Source organism: Hyla sarda, chromosome 10, assembly GCF_029499605.1.
Source record: "Hyla sarda isolate aHylSar1 chromosome 10, aHylSar1.hap1, whole genome shotgun sequence".
In the NCBI taxonomy this organism is placed as follows: Eukaryota; Metazoa; Chordata; class Amphibia; order Anura; family Hylidae; genus Hyla; species Hyla sarda.
The window spans coordinates 134,142,130-134,162,313 of record NC_079198.1 but is presented as its reverse complement, the minus strand read 5'-3'; the positions used below and the strand labels follow the sequence as shown (position 1 = coordinate 134,162,313).

At 40.9% G+C, this 20,184-nt stretch overlaps 1 protein-coding gene across 3 annotated transcripts in view; it reads left to right on the top strand.

The window, feature by feature from the left end:
* Window positions 1–20,184, top strand: part of PRDM16 (PR/SET domain 16) — a 678,281-nt gene that overhangs the window by 560,253 nt on the left and 97,844 nt on the right. For all 3 annotated transcript variants that reach the window (XM_056544409.1, XM_056544408.1, XM_056544407.1), the window contains exon 4: window positions 876–1,010. In XM_056544409.1, coding sequence (XP_056400384.1) covers window positions 876–1,010 — 135 coding nt within the window. The remainder of the gene's footprint in view (window positions 1–875; window positions 1,011–20,184) is intronic.

The following is a 20,184-nucleotide window of genomic DNA, read 5'->3' as shown; positions in this document are numbered from 1 at the left end:
TACTCAGTTTCTTGAAAAGGTAAACATTGTTTCAATAGGACTGTGCTCAAATGCTCATAATTTACAAGAAGTGACTTTAAGTTAAGGTTTATTTGAAGAAGAAAAAAGCAGCACTAACGCGTTTCAAGAGTAATTGTTGCTTTTATTGTGCCCAATTTCTTGGAAGTGTAATAATGGTTCCAGTTTGGTGCTGCTGAAATGCTCACAATCTCCAGCAAGTGATTTTAAGTTTGGTTTATTAAAATAAAAGCAGCAATGACGCGTTTCGAGAGTTGTTTCTGTGTTTTTGGTACCCAATTTCTTGGCAGTGTAAAAAAGGTTCCAATTTGGCGCTACATAAATGCTTATGCTCTCCAGGAAGTGACTTTGAGTTTTGGTTTATTCACATAGAAGCAGCAATAATGTTTTTCGAGGGTTAGTGCTGCTTTTATGGTACCCAGTTTATAGAAAGTGTAAAAATGGTTCCAATTTGGTATTGCCCAATTGCTCACGATCTCCAGGAAGTGACTTTGTGTTCAGAAATAAAAAAAAAGCACCAATAATGTTATTGCGGCTTTTATGGTACCCAATTGATTCAGATGCTCGAAACGCGTTATTGCTGCTTTTATTTGAATAAACCGAACTCAGAATCACTTCCTGGAGATCGCGAGCATTTGGGCAGCGCTGAACTGGAAACAGTTTTACACTTACAAGATATCAGATACCACCTGGGCTCGTCCCAATGGGGCAAAAATGGAAAATCCTTCTGTGCCTCCGACAGCCTATGCCCATTACTCGTAACCAGCTCTGATAACTTATTGTCCATGGTCGTAGATATAGAGATAACGTGAGATAAGTCAATAGTCTACAACCATTGTTTTTTTTCCTTATTCCAGGTCTCTGAAGATTTGGTGGAAGAGAAGATGTGCATCGAAAACAGCCAAACGGGATCGGGGAGCTGGCTTAAATTTATCCGAATGGCTTGTTCCTGCGACGAACAAAATTTGGCCGTCTGTTACGAGAACGACCAGGTGAGGCTAGCGGATTCTGCAAGCGTTAATTCTGAAGTGTCAACGGGAGTGCGGAATCCCATAGAAGTGTATTGGGTTTTCATTGGAGGCGGAATTCCGCCATGTGAATAGACCCTTAATGGGGTGGCTCCGTATTCATTCCATATCTGGCCATTGACACCTACCTTGGTTTGTACCTTTAAAAGGGAAATACAACTTGGACTCTTCTTTATTCATGGACTAAATAATGCGGCCACGCTCCTCGAAATCTTACAACGCAATAGTCCTGATAAAGAGATCTTGGTACAAATGTTAAATGTTTTTTACACTCATCGAGGGATTTGGAGAGAGTCTGAGCTCACTGACCGCTTAAGAATACCATTTCCTGACATGTCTAGGTGACCTGTGGTAAGATGTTATTCTGGAGTTTCCCTTCCAAGATAATCTTCCTCCTGATTGGCTGCTTGAGCTGTCACTCAGAACTTGGAGGAGGGGCCAGGGATGTGCTTTATATAAGTGATCTGTGAACACTTATATAAAGGCTCCACCTCCTGGGCACTTAGAATAACATTGTCCAAGATTATTTTTATATATATATATATATATATATATATATATATATATATATATATATATATATATATATATATAATTTTTTTCTCATGCAGCATTCAGATGCATTTTAACTCCTTGCACTCTATATATAGAACTGTTAGCAAGTACCTGATGAAGGGGCCAGGGAGGCCCAGAAATTTATTGCACCTGTAAAATTTTGATTTTACTTCTATTATTTTTGACTATACAACCAATGAATAATTTTACACATACAACATGTTTCTTCCTCTATACCAGTGTTTTCCAACCAATATGCCTCCAGCAGTTGCAAAACTACAACTCCCAGCATGCCCAGACAGCCAAAGGCTGTTCTATACCAAATCCCTACACTTCCCTACAACAGCTGACCTCTTAAGCATTAAATGGGAGCTACCAAGAGCCAGTCAAATCTAATGGATGTAAAACAATTCTGAAATTTTACGCATACAACCTTTTTCTGAGCTGCTCTGGCCCCTTCATCAGTACCATTGGTTTTACATCCATTATGTTTGACTGTAAAACCAATGTATAATTTTACACGTACAATGTATTTCTTCCTCTATAGCAATGTTTCCCAACCAGGGTTCCTCCAGCTGTTGCAAAACTACAACTCCCAGCATGTCCGGACAGGCAAAGTCTGCTCTATACCAGATACTTGTACAACTCTCCAACAAGTGACTTATTTGGGAATAAACAGGTGCTTCCAGAACCAAATAAAATTTGATGTAAAACCAATGTAAAATTTTACAGGTACAACACATTTCTGAGCTGCTCTGACCCCTTCATCAGTACCATTGCTTTAATATCCATTGTGTTTGACTCCAAAACCAATTTATAATTTTACACGTACAACGTGCTACTTGTTCTTTAGCAGTGTTTCCAAACCAGGTTGCTTCAGGCTGTTGCCAAACTGCAACTCCCAGCATGCCCGGACAGGCAAAGGCTCTTCTATACCAGATGCTTGCACAACTCTCCAACAAGTGACTTCTTTAGGACTAAACAGGAGCTTCCAAAATCCAGTTAAATTTCATGTAAAACCAATGTAAAATTTTACAGGTACAACACATTTCTGAGCTGCTCTGACCCCTTCATCAGTACCATAGGTTTAAAATCCATTATGTTTGACTCCAAAACAATGTATGATTTTACACGTACAATGTGTTACTTACTCTATAGCAATGTTTCCCAAACAGGGCATCTCCAGCTGTTGCAAAACTACAACTCCCAGCATGGCCGGACAGCCTTCGGCTGTCCAGCCATGCTGAGAGTTGGAGTTTTGAAACAGCTGGAGGCGCCCTGGTTTGGATACACTGCTATAGGCCATTAGTTCTGTTCCACATTGATGGAGGTTACAGATCAGTGGCAAACAAATGACCCAGCAGTAAGCTTACTGGACTCACAATGAACTAACCACTTTGCCCTATAGACATCCTACTTTATAATGTAACAATCGAACACTTATTGTTCACTTATTCTCCCTCGGGGGGGGGGGGAGGTTGAGCCAGGTTAGACCCATTATGGCTCCGGTCAGGTAGAACCTCATCCACCATAATTTGTAGCACAGTCGTATCTCATTTCACGCTGGTCATCAAAGTGTTTTTGACACCGAGAAGGATTTTTTTTTGATCTTTTGCTGACCGGAGCCGCAGTCACACCACTCCATCACCTTGATTAAAAAAAAAACCCGAGTGGCGTTAAAAGGCCGACTGACCCAATCACACACGTAATTACCGGCCGCGGCGCCTGATTGGCATCTCGCCCCTGGTCACGTAAGGTGTAATCATCAAACCTTTACAACAAACAAATCACAAACAAAATAATAAATTCACATTCAGCCCGTGACCCACTGATTTTTACATTTAATAAAATAAAAAAAATAAAAAATAATATATATATATATATATATATATATATATATATATATAAATATAAAATAGCTCTTTAATTTGTATGTATTTGATCAATCAGCTGTCATCGACAAACAAATACATTGGAAACAGTCCAGAAGCGACTGGGGAACATTAGGGCTTTATTTATTTGTTTTGTTTTGTTTTTTTCTTGCTAAATGCATTTTACATATTGTAGAGTTTATTTGTAAAATTTTGCAAAAAATACAATTGGTTTATTTAGGGTATTTTTACATGTCCAATAATAACCAGACAAATAATCTGTGGTTAACTCTTAGACTTCTGACGTTTTGGGGATCCACACGAAAATTGGCACCCATTGTCCTTAATAGCTAAAGGGGAGCAACTAGGGCATGTTCTCAAAGTGCTCAATGCCAAGGGGGTATTTAGGTACATGGCCAGGGCAGTAAACTGAACCTTTGCCCCGGGTGAAAGAAGCCTAGCCGTGACTCTAAAAGTGGGGCAGATTATTGGATTTAAGGCTAAGTTCACAGTTATGTTACTTCGTCCCGTTCTGGGTCCTTAAGATAGGAGATAAGAAGCTGATCGGTGGAGATCTGAATGCTGGGACCCCCGCTGATCCCGAGAATGGGGATAGATTTGGCCCCTGACTGAATGGCGTTTATTCCAGAATTATGTTCCCATTCTCATGATCGGCGGTCTCAGCAGTCGAACCCCCACTGATCAGCTTCTTATCCCTTATCCTATGGATAGGGGATAAGCTGAGATGGGCATACCCCTTTAAGCTGAAAGACAACCACAGGTATGTTCCGTTCTTGGGATTGGCGAGGGTCCCAGCAGTCAGACCCCTACCGATCAGTTTGTTATTCCTTATTCCCTCACCATTCATTCATTGGACAATTATGTTTCCATCAGCAGAAGTCCCAGTAGTCAGACCCTCTCCATAGGATAGGGCATGACATGCTGATCAGTGGAGGTCTGACCGCTGGGACCCCCGTCAGTCCCAAGAATGGGATATACCTATCCCCTGAATAAATGGTGCAGAGCTGTAGAGTCAGCCATATTGGTTGTTGTTCAACTTGAGGGGGTATTCCCATCTCAGCTTATAACCCATCCATAGGATAGAGGATGCCCGCTGGGACCCCCGCCTACCCTGACAATGGGGACATAATTGTTCCTAAAATAACCAGAGCCTAACATCACTCCATTCATTCTCTATGGGGTCGCCAAAACATTTCAGAATCCTGAACTTGGCCAAATAGAGAATTAAATGCAGGCTTTGTTCAGTCAGAGGACAAATGTGTCCATGTTCTTGGGATCGGCGGGGGTCCCGGCAGTCAGACCCCCACTGATCAGCTTCTTCTAAAGATTGAGGATATGCTCAGATGGGAATACACCTTTAAGCTGTGGGACAACCAATATGGCGGCCAGTACAGCTTCACGTCATTCATTACGAGACAATTACGTCCTCAATCTCGGGATCGGCTGGTGTCCCAGTGGTCCAACCACCACCGATCAGTTTGCTACCCCCTATCCTATGTATAGGGGATAACAAGCTGAAATGGGAATACCCCTTTTAAGCTGAGTGACAACCAACATGGCTGCCAGTACAGCTCCACCCCTAGGGCTACTCAACTCATCTCCAGACCCCTGAAGACCCCAGACCCACATTTGCCTGTTCTTTAGTCAGAATGGACAGGAGTGATGGATCATGGCATAACATTTTATAAAACAGGATGCCAACCTCCCCCGGGAGCGTGTAAGGGCAATCCTATGGGTTGTCCCCCCAGCTGAAGATACAACAGGAGAAAAACTTGAATGACTATGAAGGTTTGGGGAGAAATATGGTCCCATCCCAAGGTAAAAAGTCCAATTGTAACACCATCAAAAAAAAACGTACAGACTGTGTTTTCTTTCTTAAACAAACAAGGTGTCTGTCCCAAGGAGCCCGCTGTGGTGAGGATCACCCGGCCCGGAGACCCCGCTCCTAATTGCGAAACAGCATCGACCACAATCATAGATCCCGTTCCCTGAGTGAATGGAGATTAATGTGGCCCCCTCCCCACCTCCAGTCAGAACAGAAGACAGTTGTAGTGCCGGGCTGACAGTGATGGATAGATAGTAGTTTGTCCGGGGCCCGTGAAATAAGTTTCGCTTTGTCTGGGAACAGCGTCGGAGGTTTCTTCTTATTAGCCAAATTAGACGAGGGGGGGGGGGGGGAATTGGGGCTCCCAAATTGAAGAAATGCATTTTGCATAAAATAACTAACTTGATACGTAAAAAATATATAGTCCTCCTCGTAGTTTAATAGAAAAAAATTACATAATGGCTGTCCCGGTGCCAAATGGAAAAACAAAGAGTCTAAGAGTGAACTGGAGGGTCCCCCCCACCCCCCCCCAGAGACGCTCTACTTCACACTCCGGGAAATCTGTATTTTATGATCTACAGTACGTTTCATGCTTTTCCTTGAGCGTAAAATGGCACTAAAACTCTGCGTTGTACAAATAAGACGCAATTCCCATAGTTCTGGGAAATGTTTCCATTTTAAGCGATGGGCGGAAATTATCGTAGCATTCATTTGCGACCGCTGCTGGATGCGGAATTGCCGCAGATCGTTGCCTATAAAGAAAGGGGGAGGGAGGGGATGATGGGGGAATTCCGCTTCCTTGATGCTACTGTGATTCATGGGTGATGACTGTTGCGTGGAAACTGGTGCAACAAATGCCTGTGCCATGGTCAATAACCACCTTAATCATACTTGAATATAAATCCCAATGGTCTCCAAACTGTGGACCTCCAGATGTTACAAAACTACAAATACTAGCATGCCAGGTCAGCCAATGGCTGTCCGGGCATGCTGGTAGTTTTCGTTTTGCAATGTCTGGAGGTCCACTGTTTGAAGACCACTATTCTATCCCATCTAAGCTTGGAATGCACACACTAATCACACTCCATTTTCAAACATAATTGATGTAAAATCAATGTTAAATTTTACAGGTACAATGCATTTCTAGGCCTCTCTGGCCTCTTTATCAGGTGCTGATGTACATGTATAATTAAACATTGGACTGGGTCTTGATAGCTCCCATTTAGTCAGGAAGAAGTCATCTGTTGGAGAGTTGTGCAAGTATTTAGTATAGAGCAGGCCTCTTGTCTGTCCGGGCATGCTGGGAGTTGTAGTTTTGAAACAACTGGGAAACACTGGTATAGAAAAATAAATGCCTTACATTTGTCAAATTATACATTGGTTTTGCAATCAGACATGATGGATGTAAAAACAAATGTTAAATTGCAAAGGAATTATATATATATATATATATATATATATATATATATATATATATATATATATATTTCTGGGACTCTCTGGCCCCTTCATCAGGTTCTGGTATAGAAGAAGAAACACGTTGTACATGTAAAATTAAACATTGGATTTATAGTCAGACGTAATGAATGTAAAACCAACGTTTCATTTTACACAGAAATTGCATTTCTAGGCCTCTCTGGCCCCTTCATCAGATACTGATAAAGGTGCCAGAGGGGTCCAGAAATGCATTGTAAAATTAAACATTGATTTTTTTTCTCCATTAGATTTGACTGGGTCTTGGTAGCTCCCATTTAGTATTGAAGTAGTCGGTTGTTGGAGAGTTGTGCAAGTATTTGGTATAGAGCAGCCTTTGCCTGTCCGGCATGCTGGGAGTTGTACTTTTGCAACAGCCAGAGGCACACTGGTTGGAAAACAGTGAAACAGGAAGAAACGCGTTGTACAATTAAACATTGGTTTTACAGTCAAACATAATGGATGTAAAAAAACAATGTTTAATCCTACACGAACAGTGCATTTCTGGGCCCCTCTAGCCCCTTCTTCAGCTACTGATAAGAGGGGCTTAAGTGACCTAGAAACGTGTAATACATGTAAAATTAAACTTTTTTTTCTATCCGTTATGTTTGACTGGTTCTTGGTAGCTCGCATTTAGACTTGAAGAAGTCAGTTGTCAGAGAGTTGTGCAAGTATTTAGTATAGAGCAACCTTTGCCTGCTGGGAGTTGTAGTTTTTGCAACAGCTTGAGGCATGCTAGTTTGGAAACACTGGTATAGAGGGAAAAAAAATGCCTTGTACGTGTAAAATGTACAGAGTCCTGCTTGTCCTCAGTGTACAAAGCCCTGCTTGTCCTCAGTGTACAGAGCCCTGCTTGTCCTCAGTGTACAGAGCCCTGCTTGTCCTCAGTGTACAAAGCCCTGCTTGTCCTCAGTGTACAGAGCCCTGCTTGTCCTCAGTGTACAGAGCCCTGCTTGTCCTCAGTGTACAGAGCCCTGCTTGTCCTCAGTGTACAGAGCTCTGCTTGTTCTCAGTGTACAGAGCCCTGCTTGTCCTCAGTGTACAGAGCCCTGCTTGTCCTCAGTGTACAGAGCCCTGCTTGTCCTCAGTGTACAGAGCCCTGCTTGTCCTCAATGTACAGAGCCCTGCTTGTCCTCAGTGTACAGAGCCCTGCTTGTCCTCAGTGTACAGAGCCCTGCTTGTCCTCAATGTACAGAGCCCTGCTTGTCCTCAGTAAACAGAGCCCTGCTTGTCCTGCCCTCACTTCCTGTATTTGGACTCCTCATAGAGACACACAGACAATAGCTGCAGGGACAAAAATATACATATTTTTTAATTACTGTATATTACAAATATATATATAATGGTATTATCTATGTTATATAAAAAGTTTTTGTTGATGACAGGTTCACTTTAATTGTATGCTTACAATATATATATATATATATATATATATATATATATATATATATATGTATATATATATATATATATATATATATATCCCCTTCCTAGGGTGTCTGGGGATGATGTGAGTTGTAGTTTTGCAACAGCTGGAGGCTCGCCGCTTGGGAAACACTGCCTTAGGCAGCCAGGAATATCGGCTTCTTATTCATCGCCGGTGACTAAGGGCCCTAATCAGAATAAAATAGCCGCCTAAGAATAGCAGCCGCCCGTATGACAGCCATGTCACCGAGCTGCCCAGGATGTTCTCCACATGTATGGAAGCCGTGGAAGCTCTGAGGTCATCCCAGCTGGTTAAACAAAAGAGGTCCCTGTGCAGTAATGGGGGGCAGACAATAGTGATTGATAACCAGGAGCTCCGGACACATGAAAAGGAGCCATCCATGGAGAGGAGCGGCGAGGTCGCGAGATGCACTTTATCCCCCCGGGCAGCTGATTATGACAATCCGCCGCCTAATATGAATAGGGATAATGTAAATTGCTTTTATTTGCAATTATCACCAGGGTGGTAAAAAGCATTTCCTCTTATTTCTAACACCAGATTGAAAGGTCACCCGCACTCAATTATGGATCATTGAAAGGTGTCCTGCCTGTCAGGATATTATCCAGGAGCCGCGCAGACACTTCGGGAAAGAGACAAATTTATCTTCCAGCCTTGTCACAAATGGAAACAGATGCTGGGAGAGGAGATGGGCAAGGGAGCTGGAGTCTCATTATGGCCAATGGGGATGGTGGGGGTTGTAGTGCTTTATGGAGAAAATATAATAAAATGATGAATATATAATGGCATACTACAACCCCCAATATGACCACCAGGATCATAATCAAATTTTATGTATAGAGAAGTGTTTCCCAACCAGGGTGCCTCCAGCTGTTGCAAAACTACAACTCCCTGCATGCCCGGACAGCCTCCGGCTGTCCGGGCATGCTAGGAGTTGTAGTTTTGCAACAGCTGGAGGCACGCTGGTTGGGAAATGCTGGTATAGAGTATAATACAACTGGATTATGATCATGCCTTGTGGTTGACCACGTTGGGGGTTGTAGTTGTTCTGTGTATAGAGTATAATAGGAATGTATTATGGTCATGTCTTGTGGTTTGTCACGTTGGGGGTTGTAGTTGTTCTGTGTATAGAGTATAATAGAATTGTATTATGGTCATGTCTTGTGGTTGGTCACGTTGAGGGTTGTAGTTGTTCTGTGTATAGATTATAATAGAAATGTATTATGGTCATGTCTTGTGGTTGATCATGTTGGGGGTTGTAGTTGTTCTGTTTATGGAGTATAATAGAAATGTTTTATGGTCATGTCTTGTGGTTGGTCACGTTGGGGGTTGTAGTGTTCTGTGTATAGAGAATAATAGAATTGTTTTATGATCATGTCCAATAGGCAGGACATGTTGGGTGTTGTGGTGTATAATATAATAGTATACTACAACCCCCAACTCGACCAATTGATACAAACTATCATAGTGTAATTCTATACATAGAGTATAATAGGACTGCATGATGATCACATCCAGTGGTCCTGTAGTGTTCTATGTATAGACTATAATAGGATTGTAATATAGTCATGTTGGGGGTTGTAGTGTTTTATATATATTGTAGAATTGTATTAGGGTCAGGTCTTTGGTCAGGCCATGTTGGGGGTTGTAGTATTTTTATACAGAGTATAGTATTCTATGATGGTCCTGTTGTCTTACCATGTTGGGGGTTGTAGTATTCTATATATAGAGTAAAGTATTCTGTGATGGTCCTGTGGTCAGGCATGTTGGGGGTTGTAGTATTCTATATATAGAGTATAGTATTCTATGATGGTCCTGTGGTCAGGCATGTTGGGAGTTGTGGTATTCTATATATAGAGTATAGTATTCTATGATGGTCCTCTGGTCAGGCCATGTTGGGGGTTGTAGTATTATATGGATAGAGTATAGTATTCTATGATGGTCCTGTGGTCAAGCATGTTGGAGGTTGTAGTATTCTATATATAGAGTATAGTATTCTATGATGGTCCTGTTGTCTTACCATGTTGGGGGTTATAGTATTATATGGATAGAGTATAGTATTCTATGATGGTCCTGTGGTCAAGCATGTTGGAGGTTGTAGTATTCTATATATAGAGTATAGTATTCTATGATGGTCCTGTTGTCTTACCATGTTGGGGGTTATAGTATTATATGGATAGAGTATAGTATTCTATGATGGTCCTGTGGTCAAGCATGTTGGAGGTTGTAGTATTCTATATATAGAGTATAGTATTCTATGATGGTCCTGTGGTCAGGCCATGTTGGGGGTTGTAGTATTCAATATAAAGAGTATTCTGTGAAGGTCCTGTGGTCAGGCCATGTTGGGGGTTGTAGTCTTCTATATATAGTGTATAGTATTCTATGATGGTCCTGTGGTCAGGCCATGTTGGGGGTTGTAGTATTCTATATATAGAGTATAGTATTCTGTGATGGTCCTGTGGTCAGGCCATGTTGGGGGTTGTAGTATTCTATATATAGAGTATAGTATTCCATTAGGGTCCTGTGGTCAGGCATGTTGGGGGTTGTAGTATTCTATATATAGAGTATTCTGTGATGGTCCTGTGGTCAGGCTATGTTGGGGGTTGTAGTATTCTATATATAGTTTATAGTATTCTGTGATGGTCCTGTGGTCAGGCCATGTTGGGTGTTGTAGTATTCTATATATAGAGTATAGTATTCTGTGATGGTCCTGTGGTCAGGCATGTTGGGGGTTGTAGTATTCTATATATAGAGTATAGTATTCTATGATGGTCCTGTGGTCAGGCCATGTTGGGGGTTGTAGTATTCTATATATAGAGTATAGTATTCTGTGATGGTCCTGTGGTCAGGCCATGTTGGGGGTTGTAGTATTCTATATATAGAGTATTCTATGATGGTCCTGTGGTCAGGCCATGTTGGGGGTTGTAGTATTCTATATATAGAGTGTAGTATTCTATGATGGTCCTGTGGTCAAGCATGTTGGGGGTTGTAGTATTCTATATATAGAGTATAGTATTCTATGATGGTCCTGTGGTCAGGCCATGTTGGGGGTTGTAGTATTCTATATATAGAGTATTCTGTGAAGGTCCTGTGGTCAGGCCATGTTGGGGGTTGTAGTCTTCTATATATAGTGTATAGTATTCTATGATGGTCCTGTGGTCAGGCCATGTTGGGGGTTGTAGTATTCTATATATAGAGTATAGTATTCTGTGATGGTCCTGTGGTCAGGCCATGTTGGGGGTTGTAGTATTCTATATATAGAGTATAGTATTCCATTAGGGTCCTGTGGTCAGGCATGTTGGGGGTTGTAGTATTCTATATATAGAGTATTCTGTGATGGTCCTGTGGTCAGGCCATGTTGGGGGTTGTAGTATTCTATATATAGTGTATAGTATTCTATGATGGTCCTGTGGTCAGGCCATGTTGGGGGTTGTAGTATTCTATATATAGTGTATAGTATTCTATGATGGTCCTGTGGTCAGGCCATGTTGGGGGTTGTAGTATTCTATATATAGAGTATTCTGTGATGGTCCTGTGGTCAGGCTATGTTGGGGGTTGTAGTATTCTATATATAGAGTATAGTATCCTATGATGGTCCTGTGGTCAGGCCATGTTGGGGGTTGTAATATTATATGGATAGAGTGTAGTATTCTATGATGGTCCTGTGGTGAAGCATGTTGGGGGTTGTAGTATTCTATATATAGAGTGTAGTATTCTATGATGGTCCTGTGGTCAGGCCATGTTGGGGGTTGTAGTATTCTATATATAGTGTATAGTATTCTATGATGGTCCTGTGGTCAGGCCATGTTGGGGGTTGTAGTATTCTATATATAGTGTATAGTATTCTATGATGGACCTGTGGTCAGGCCATGTTGGGGGTTGTAGTATTCTATATATAGTGTATAGTATTCTGTGATGGTCCTGTGGTCAGGCATGTTGGGGGTTGTAGTATTCTATATATAGTGTATAGTATTCTATGATGGTCCTGTGGTCAGGCATGTTGGGGGTTGTAGTATTCTATATATAGTGTATAGTATTCTATGATGGTCCTGTGGTCAGGCATGTTGGGGGTTGTAGTATTCTATATATACAGTATAGTATTCTATGATGGCCCTGTGGTCAGGCCATGTTGGGGGTTGTAGTATTCTATATATAGTGTATAGTATTCTGTGATGGTCCTGTGGTCAGGACATGTTGGGGGTTGTAGTATTCTATATATAGTGTATAGTATTCTGTGATGGTCCTGTGGTCAGGCCATGTTGGGGGTTGTAGTATTCTATATATAGTGTATAGTATTCTATGATGGTCCTGTGGTCAGGCATGTTGGGGGTTGTAGTATTCTATATATAGAGTATAGTATTCTATGATGTTCATGTGGTCAGGCATGTTGGGGGTTGTAGTATTCTATATATAGAATATAGTATTCTGTGATGGTCCTGTGGTCAGGCATGTTGGGGGTTGTAGTATTCTATATATACAGTATAGTATTCTGTGATGGTCCTGTGGTCAGGCATGTTGGGGGTTGTAGTATTCTATATATAGAGAATAGTATTCTGTGATGGTTCTGTGGTCACGCCATGTTGGGGGTTGTAGTATTCTATATATAGTGTATAGTATTCTATGATGGTCCTGTGGTCAGGCATGTTGGGGGTTGTAGTATTCTATATATACAGTATAGTATTCAATGATGGTCCTGTGGTCAGGCCATGTTGGGGGTTGTAGTATTCTATATATAGTGTATAGTATTCTGTGATGGTCCTGTGGTCAGGCCATGTTGGGGGTTGTAGTATTCTATATATAGTGTATAGTATTCTGTGATGGTCCTGTGGTCAGGCCATGTTGGGAGTTGTAGTATTCTATATATAGTGTATAGTATTCTATGATGGTCCTGTGGTCAGGCATGTTGGGGGTTGTAGTATTCTATATATAGAGTATAGTATTCTATGATGTTCATGTGGTCAGGCATGTTGGGGGTTGTAGTATTCTATATATAGTGTATAGTATTCTATGATGGTCCTGTGGTCAGGCATGTTGGGGGTTGTAGTATTCTATATATACAGTATAGTATTCTGTGATGGTCCTGTGGTCAGGCATGTTGGGGGTTGTAGTATTCTATATATAGAGAATAGTATTCTGTGATGGTTCTGTGGTCACGCCATGTTGGGGGTTGTAGTATTCTATATATAGAGTATTCTATGATGGTCCTGTGGTCAGGCCATGTTGGGGGTTATAGTATTCTATATATAGTGTATAGTATTCTGTGATGGTCCTGTGGTCAGGCATGTTGGGGGTTGTAGTATTCTATATGTAGAGTATTCTATGATGGTCCTGTGGTCAGGCATGTTGGGGGTTGTAGTATTCTATATATAGAGTATAGTATTCTGTGATGGTCCTGTGGTCAGGCCATGTTGGGGGTTGTAGTATTCTATATATAGAGTATTCTATGATGGTCCTGTGGTCAGGCATGTTGGGGGTTGTAGTATTCTATATGTAGAGTATTCTATGATGGTCCTGTGGTCAGGCATGTTGGGGGTTGTAGTATTCTATATATAGAGTATAGTATTCTGTGATGGTCCTGTGGTCAGGCCATGTTGGAGGTTGTAGTATTCTATATATAGAGTATTCTGTGATGGTCCTTTGGTCAGGCCATGTTGGGGGTTGTAGTATTCTATATATATAGTATAGTATTCTGTGATGTTCCTGTGGTCAGGCATGTTGGGGGTTGTAGTATTCTATATGTAGAGTATTCTATGATGGTCCTGTGGTCAGGCATGTTGGGGGTTGTAGTATTCTATATATAGAGTATAGTATTCTATGATGGTCCTGTGGTCAGGCCATGTTGGGGGTTGTAGTATTCTATATATAGAGTATTCTATGATGGTCCTGTGGTCAGGCCATGTTGGGGGTTGTAGTATTCTATATATAGAGTGTAGTATTCTATGATGGTCCTGTGGTCAGGCCATGTTGGGGGTTGTAGTATTCTATATATAGAGTATTCTATGATGGTCCTGTGGTCAGGCCATGTTGGGGGTTGTAGTATTCTATATATAGAGTGTAGTATTCTGTGATGGTCCTGTGGTCAGGCCATGTTGGGGTTTGTAGTATTCTATATATAGAGTATAGTATTCTGTGATGGTCCTGTGGTCAGGCCATGTTGGGGGTTGTAGTATTCTATGTATAGTGTATAGTATTCTATGATGGTCCTGTGGTCAGGCCATGTTGGGGGTTGTAGTATTCTATATATAGAGTATTCTATGATGGTCCTGTGGTCAGGCCATGTTGAGGGTTGTAGTATTCTATATATAGAGTATTCTATGATGGTCCTGTGGTCAGGCATGTTGAGGGTTGTAGTATTCTATATATAGAGTGTAGTATTCTATGATGGTCCTGTGATCAGACATGTTGGGGGTTATAGTATTCTATATATACAGTATTCTATGATGGTCTTGTGGTCAGGCCATGTTGGGGGTTGTAGTATTCTATATATAGAGTGTAGTATTCTATGATGGTCCTGTGATCAGGCATGTTGGGGGTTATAGTATTCTATATATACAGTATTCTATGATGGTCCTGTGGTCAGGCCATGTTGGGGGTTGTAGTATTCTATATATAGAGTATTCTATGATGGTCCTGTGGTCAGGCCATGTTGAGGGTTGTAGTATTCTATATATAGAGTATTCTATGATGGTCCTGTGGTCAGGCCATGTTGGGGGTTATAGTATTCTATATATAGAGTATAGTATTCTGTGATGGTCCTGTGGTCAGGCCATGTTGGGGGTTGTAGTATTCTATATATAGAGTATTCTGTGATGGTCCTGTGGTCAGGCCATGTTGGGGGTTGTAGTATTCTATATATAGAGTATAGTATTCTATGATGGTCCTGTGGTCAGGCCATGTTGGGGGTTGTAGTATTCTATATATAGAATATAGTATTCTATGATGGTCCTGTGGTCAGGCCATGTTGGGGGTTGTAGTATTCTATATATAGAGTATTCTATGATGGTCCTGTGGTCAGGCCATGTTGGGGGTTGTAGTATTCTATATATAGAGTATTCTGTGATGGTCCTGTGGTCAGGCCATGTTGGGAGTTGTAGTATTCTATATATAGAGTATTCTGTGATGGTCCTGTGGTCAGGCCATGTTGGGGGTTGTAGTATTCTATATATAGAGTATTCTGTGATGGTCCTGTGGTCAGGCCATGTTGGGGGTTGTAGTATTCTATATATAGAGTATTCTATGATGGTCCTGTGGTCAGGCCATGTTGGGGGTTGTAGTATTCTATATATAGAGTATTCTGTGATGGTCCTGTGGTCAGGCCATGTTGGGGGTTGTAGTATTCTATATATAGAGTATTCTGTGATGGTCCTGTGGTCAGGCCATGTTGGGGGTTGTAGTATTCTATATATAGAGTATTCTGTGATGGTCCTGTGGTCAGGCCATGTTGGGGGTTGTAGTATTCTATATATAGAGTATTCTGTGATGGTCCTGTGGTCAGGCCATGTTGGGGGTTATAGTATTCTATATATAGAGTGTAGTATTCTATGATGGTCCTGTGATCAGGCATGTTGGGGGTTGTAGTATTCTATATATAGAGTATTCTGTGATGGTCCTGTGATCAGGCATGTTGGGGGTTGTAGTATTCTATATATAGAGTGTAGTATTCTATGATGGTCCTGTGATCAGGCATGTTGGGGGTTGTAGTATTCTATATATAGAGTATTCTGTGATGGTCCTGTGATCAGGCATGTTGGGGGTTGTAGTATTCTATATATAGAGTATAGTATTCTATGATGATCCTGTGATCAGGCATGTTGGGGGTTGTAGTATTCTATATATAGAGTATTCTGTGATGGTCCTGTGGTCAGGCCATGTTGGGGGTTATAGTATTCTATATATAGAGTGTAGTATTCTATGATGGTCCTGTGATCAGGCATGTTGGGGGTTGTAGTATTCTATATATAGAGTATTCTATGATGGTCCTGTGGTCAGGCCATGTTGGGGGTTGTAGTATTCTATATATAGAGTATTCTATGATGGTCCTGTGGTCAGGCATGTTGGATGTGGTCTTCTATAAGGTGTCTATATGTATTATCATGTTTCGTCATCAGATGATGTGGTCCCAGTATGAAGGGATCTTCCAGGTCACGGTGTGATGGTACAATCTTCTCTTTCGTGTAGTTGAGTTGTCGCGGTTTTATCTCTCACGTTGTAGTTATTATGGTGCTGACTTGTTTACAGGGTCACCTGTGGGTTTGCGGCTTGCTGGCTGTGATATAACCCTGTGAACACATCACACGGGCCCCTGCGGTTATCACAGCTGCTCCCCCCGTATAAAGAGGAACCTTTCCACTGCGGCGGGGAGAGAAAAATATATGTGATACTCAAAGGGCCCCGAGGTCTTCTCCTTCACTGTTCTCATAACATCGTTCTCTTCATCATTACAGACGAGAGCTGCGTGCGGGTGTCCCGGTCAGGGCATGATGGAGGTGGTAGTCTTGTTACAGCTGAAGAACCACAGGTTGGGGGATACTGCCCTATGGCATACAAACAAAACAGTAGTACCATACAGTATGGTGCCCACAGAACAGTACCAGACAGTATGGTGCTCAAATAACACTACCACATAGTATAGTACCCAAATAAACTACCAAATAGTATGGTACCCAAATAAACTACCAAATAGTATGGTACCCAAATAAACTACCAAATAGTATGGTTCCCAAATAACAGTACCATACAGTGTGGTTCCCTAATAACAGTACTATAAAGTATGGTGCTCAAATAACAGTACTATAAAGTATAGTACCCAAATAACCCTACCCTATAGTATAGTATCCAAATAACCCTACCCTATAGTAAAGTACCCAAATAACACTACCCTATAGTATAGTACCCAAATTACACTACTTTACAGTATGGTGGTCAAATAATACTACCATATAGTATAGTACCCATATAACACTACCCTATAGTATAGTACCCAAATAACACTGCCCCATAGTATAATACCCAAATAACACTGCCATACAGTATGGTGCTTAAATAATACTACCATATAGTATATTACCCAAATAACACTGCCCCATAGTATAGTACCCAAATAACACTAGCATACAGTATGGTGCTCAAATAACACTACCATATAGTATATTACCCAAATAACACTACCCTATAGTATAGTACCCAAATAACACTACCATACAGTATGGTGCTCAAATAATACTACCATATAATATATTACCCAAATAACACTACCCCATAGTATAGTACCCAAATAACACTACCATATAGTATATTACCCAAATAACACTACCATATAGTATATTACCCAAATAACACTGCCCCATAGTATAGTACCCAAATAACACTACCATATAGTATATTACCCAAATAACACTACCATATAGTATATTACCCAAATAACACTGCCCCATAGTATAGTACCCAAATAACACTAGCATACAGTATGGTGCTCAAATAACACTACCATATAGTATAGTACCCAAATAACACTACCATACAGTATGTTGCTCAAATAATACTACCATATAGTATATTACCCAAATAACACTACCCCATAGTATAGTACCCAAATAACACTACCATACAGTATGTTGCTCAAATAATACTACCATATAGTAATACTACCATATATGGTTCCCAAATAACAGTACCATACAGTGTGGTTCCCTAATAACAGTACTATAAAGTATGGTGCTCAAATAACAGTACTATAAAGTATAGTACCCAAATAACCCTACCCTATAGTATAGTATCCAAATAACCCTACCCTATAGTAAAGTACCCAAATAACACTACCCTATAGTATAGTACCCAAATTACACTACTTTACAGTATGGTGGTCAAATAATACTACCATATAGTATAGTACCCATATAACACTACCCTATAGTATAGTACCCAAATAACACTGCCCCATAGTATAATACCCAAATAACACTGCCATACAGTATGGTGCTTAAATAATACTACCATATAGTATATTACCCAAATAACACTGCCCCATAGTATAGTACCCAAATAACACTAGCATACAGTATGGTGCTCAAATAACACTACCATATAGTATATTACCCAAATAACACTACCCTATAGTATAGTACCCAAATAACACTACCATACAGTATGGTGCTCAAATAATACTACCATATAATATATTACCCAAATAACACTACCCCATAGTATAGTACCCAAATAACACTACCATATAGTATATTACCCAAATAACACTACCATATAGTATATTACCCAAATAACACTGCCCCATAGTATAGTACCCAAATAACACTACCATATAGTATATTACCCAAATAACACTACCATATAGTATATTACCCAAATAACACTGCCCCATAGTATAGTACCCAAATAACACTAGCATACAGTATGGTGCTCAAATAACACTACCATATAGTATAGTACCCAAATAACACTACCATACAGTATGTTGCTCAAATAATACTACCATATAGTATATTACCCAAATAACACTACCCCATAGTATAGTACCCAAATAACACTACCATACAGTATGTTGCTCAAATAATACTACCATATAGTATATTACCCAAATAACACTACCATATAGTATATTACCCAAATAACACTACCCCATAGTATAGTACCCAAATAACACTACCATATAGTATATTACCCAAATAACACTACCATATAGTAGGGTACCCAAATAACACTACCATATAGTAGGGTACCCAAATGACAGTACCATACAGTGTGGTGCCCAAATAACTGTACCATACATTACAACTTTCATTCAGGTGCCCAAATAACAATTCTATAGAGGTCACCATCTCCTAGCACTACAACAATACTACCCTACACAGTGCCACACATATGCAGGTCCGAATGCTGGGCTGTATGGGGCACATTGTGCCAATCCGGGATGTGTTCATGATATGCGCAGCATCCATTTCAAAGATGGCCGCTGTCATCGTTGTCTTCTTGTCTTTTTATAGATCAGTATTTTTATAGATCGACCTTTGTATGGCGACTAAAATTGCTGCCTCCAGTGGCATACATAGAAGAAAGAGGACCGGTAACAAATTGGCAATGGGCCCCCTATTATGGAGTCTGATTTTGCAGGTTTGGAGTTATTCCCCTTTACTTTCTATGATCCATTGGTCATTACTGACCTTCATTAATTTGCTGACAATGCAGATAACTGGAGAATGGAGCTCTACACAGTTTCTTACTAATAAAAAAAAAAAGGAACAGGACCTATCAGGACGGGGTCCCCTCCCTCCAAGGCCAAAGAGCAACCACATGGTCTTGTCACTATTAGTGTTGAGCACAAATATTCGTTATGCAAATTATTATTGCGAATGTCGGCACTTTGCTATTTCGCGAATATTTAGAATATAATGCTATATATTCGTAATAACAAATATTAGGTTTTTTGTTTTTATTCACATGCAAATTTTTATGCAAATTTTCACATGGGAAAAAAAGTTAACTAACATAGCGAATATGCGAATTTCGCAAACATAGGATGAATAATCATCAATATATTTGCTAAATATCGCAAATTCGAATATGGCCCCTGTCACGATGCCGGCTGGCAGGTAGTGGATCCTCTGTGCCAGAGAGGGATTGGCGTGGACCGTGCTAGTGGATCGGTTCTAAGTCACTACTGGTTTTCACCAGAGCCCGCCGCAAAGCGGGATGGTCTTGCTGCGGCGGTAGTGACCAGGTCGTATCCACTAGCAACGGCTCAACCTCTCTGGCTGCTGAAGATAGGCGCGGTACAAGGGAGTAGACAGAAGCAAGGTCGGACGTAGCAGAAGGTCGGGGCAGGCAGCAAGGATCGTAGTCAGGGGCAACGGCAGGAGGTTAGGAACACAGGCTAGGAACACACAAGGAAACGCTTTCACTGGCACGATGGCAACAAGATCCGGCAAGGAAGTGCAG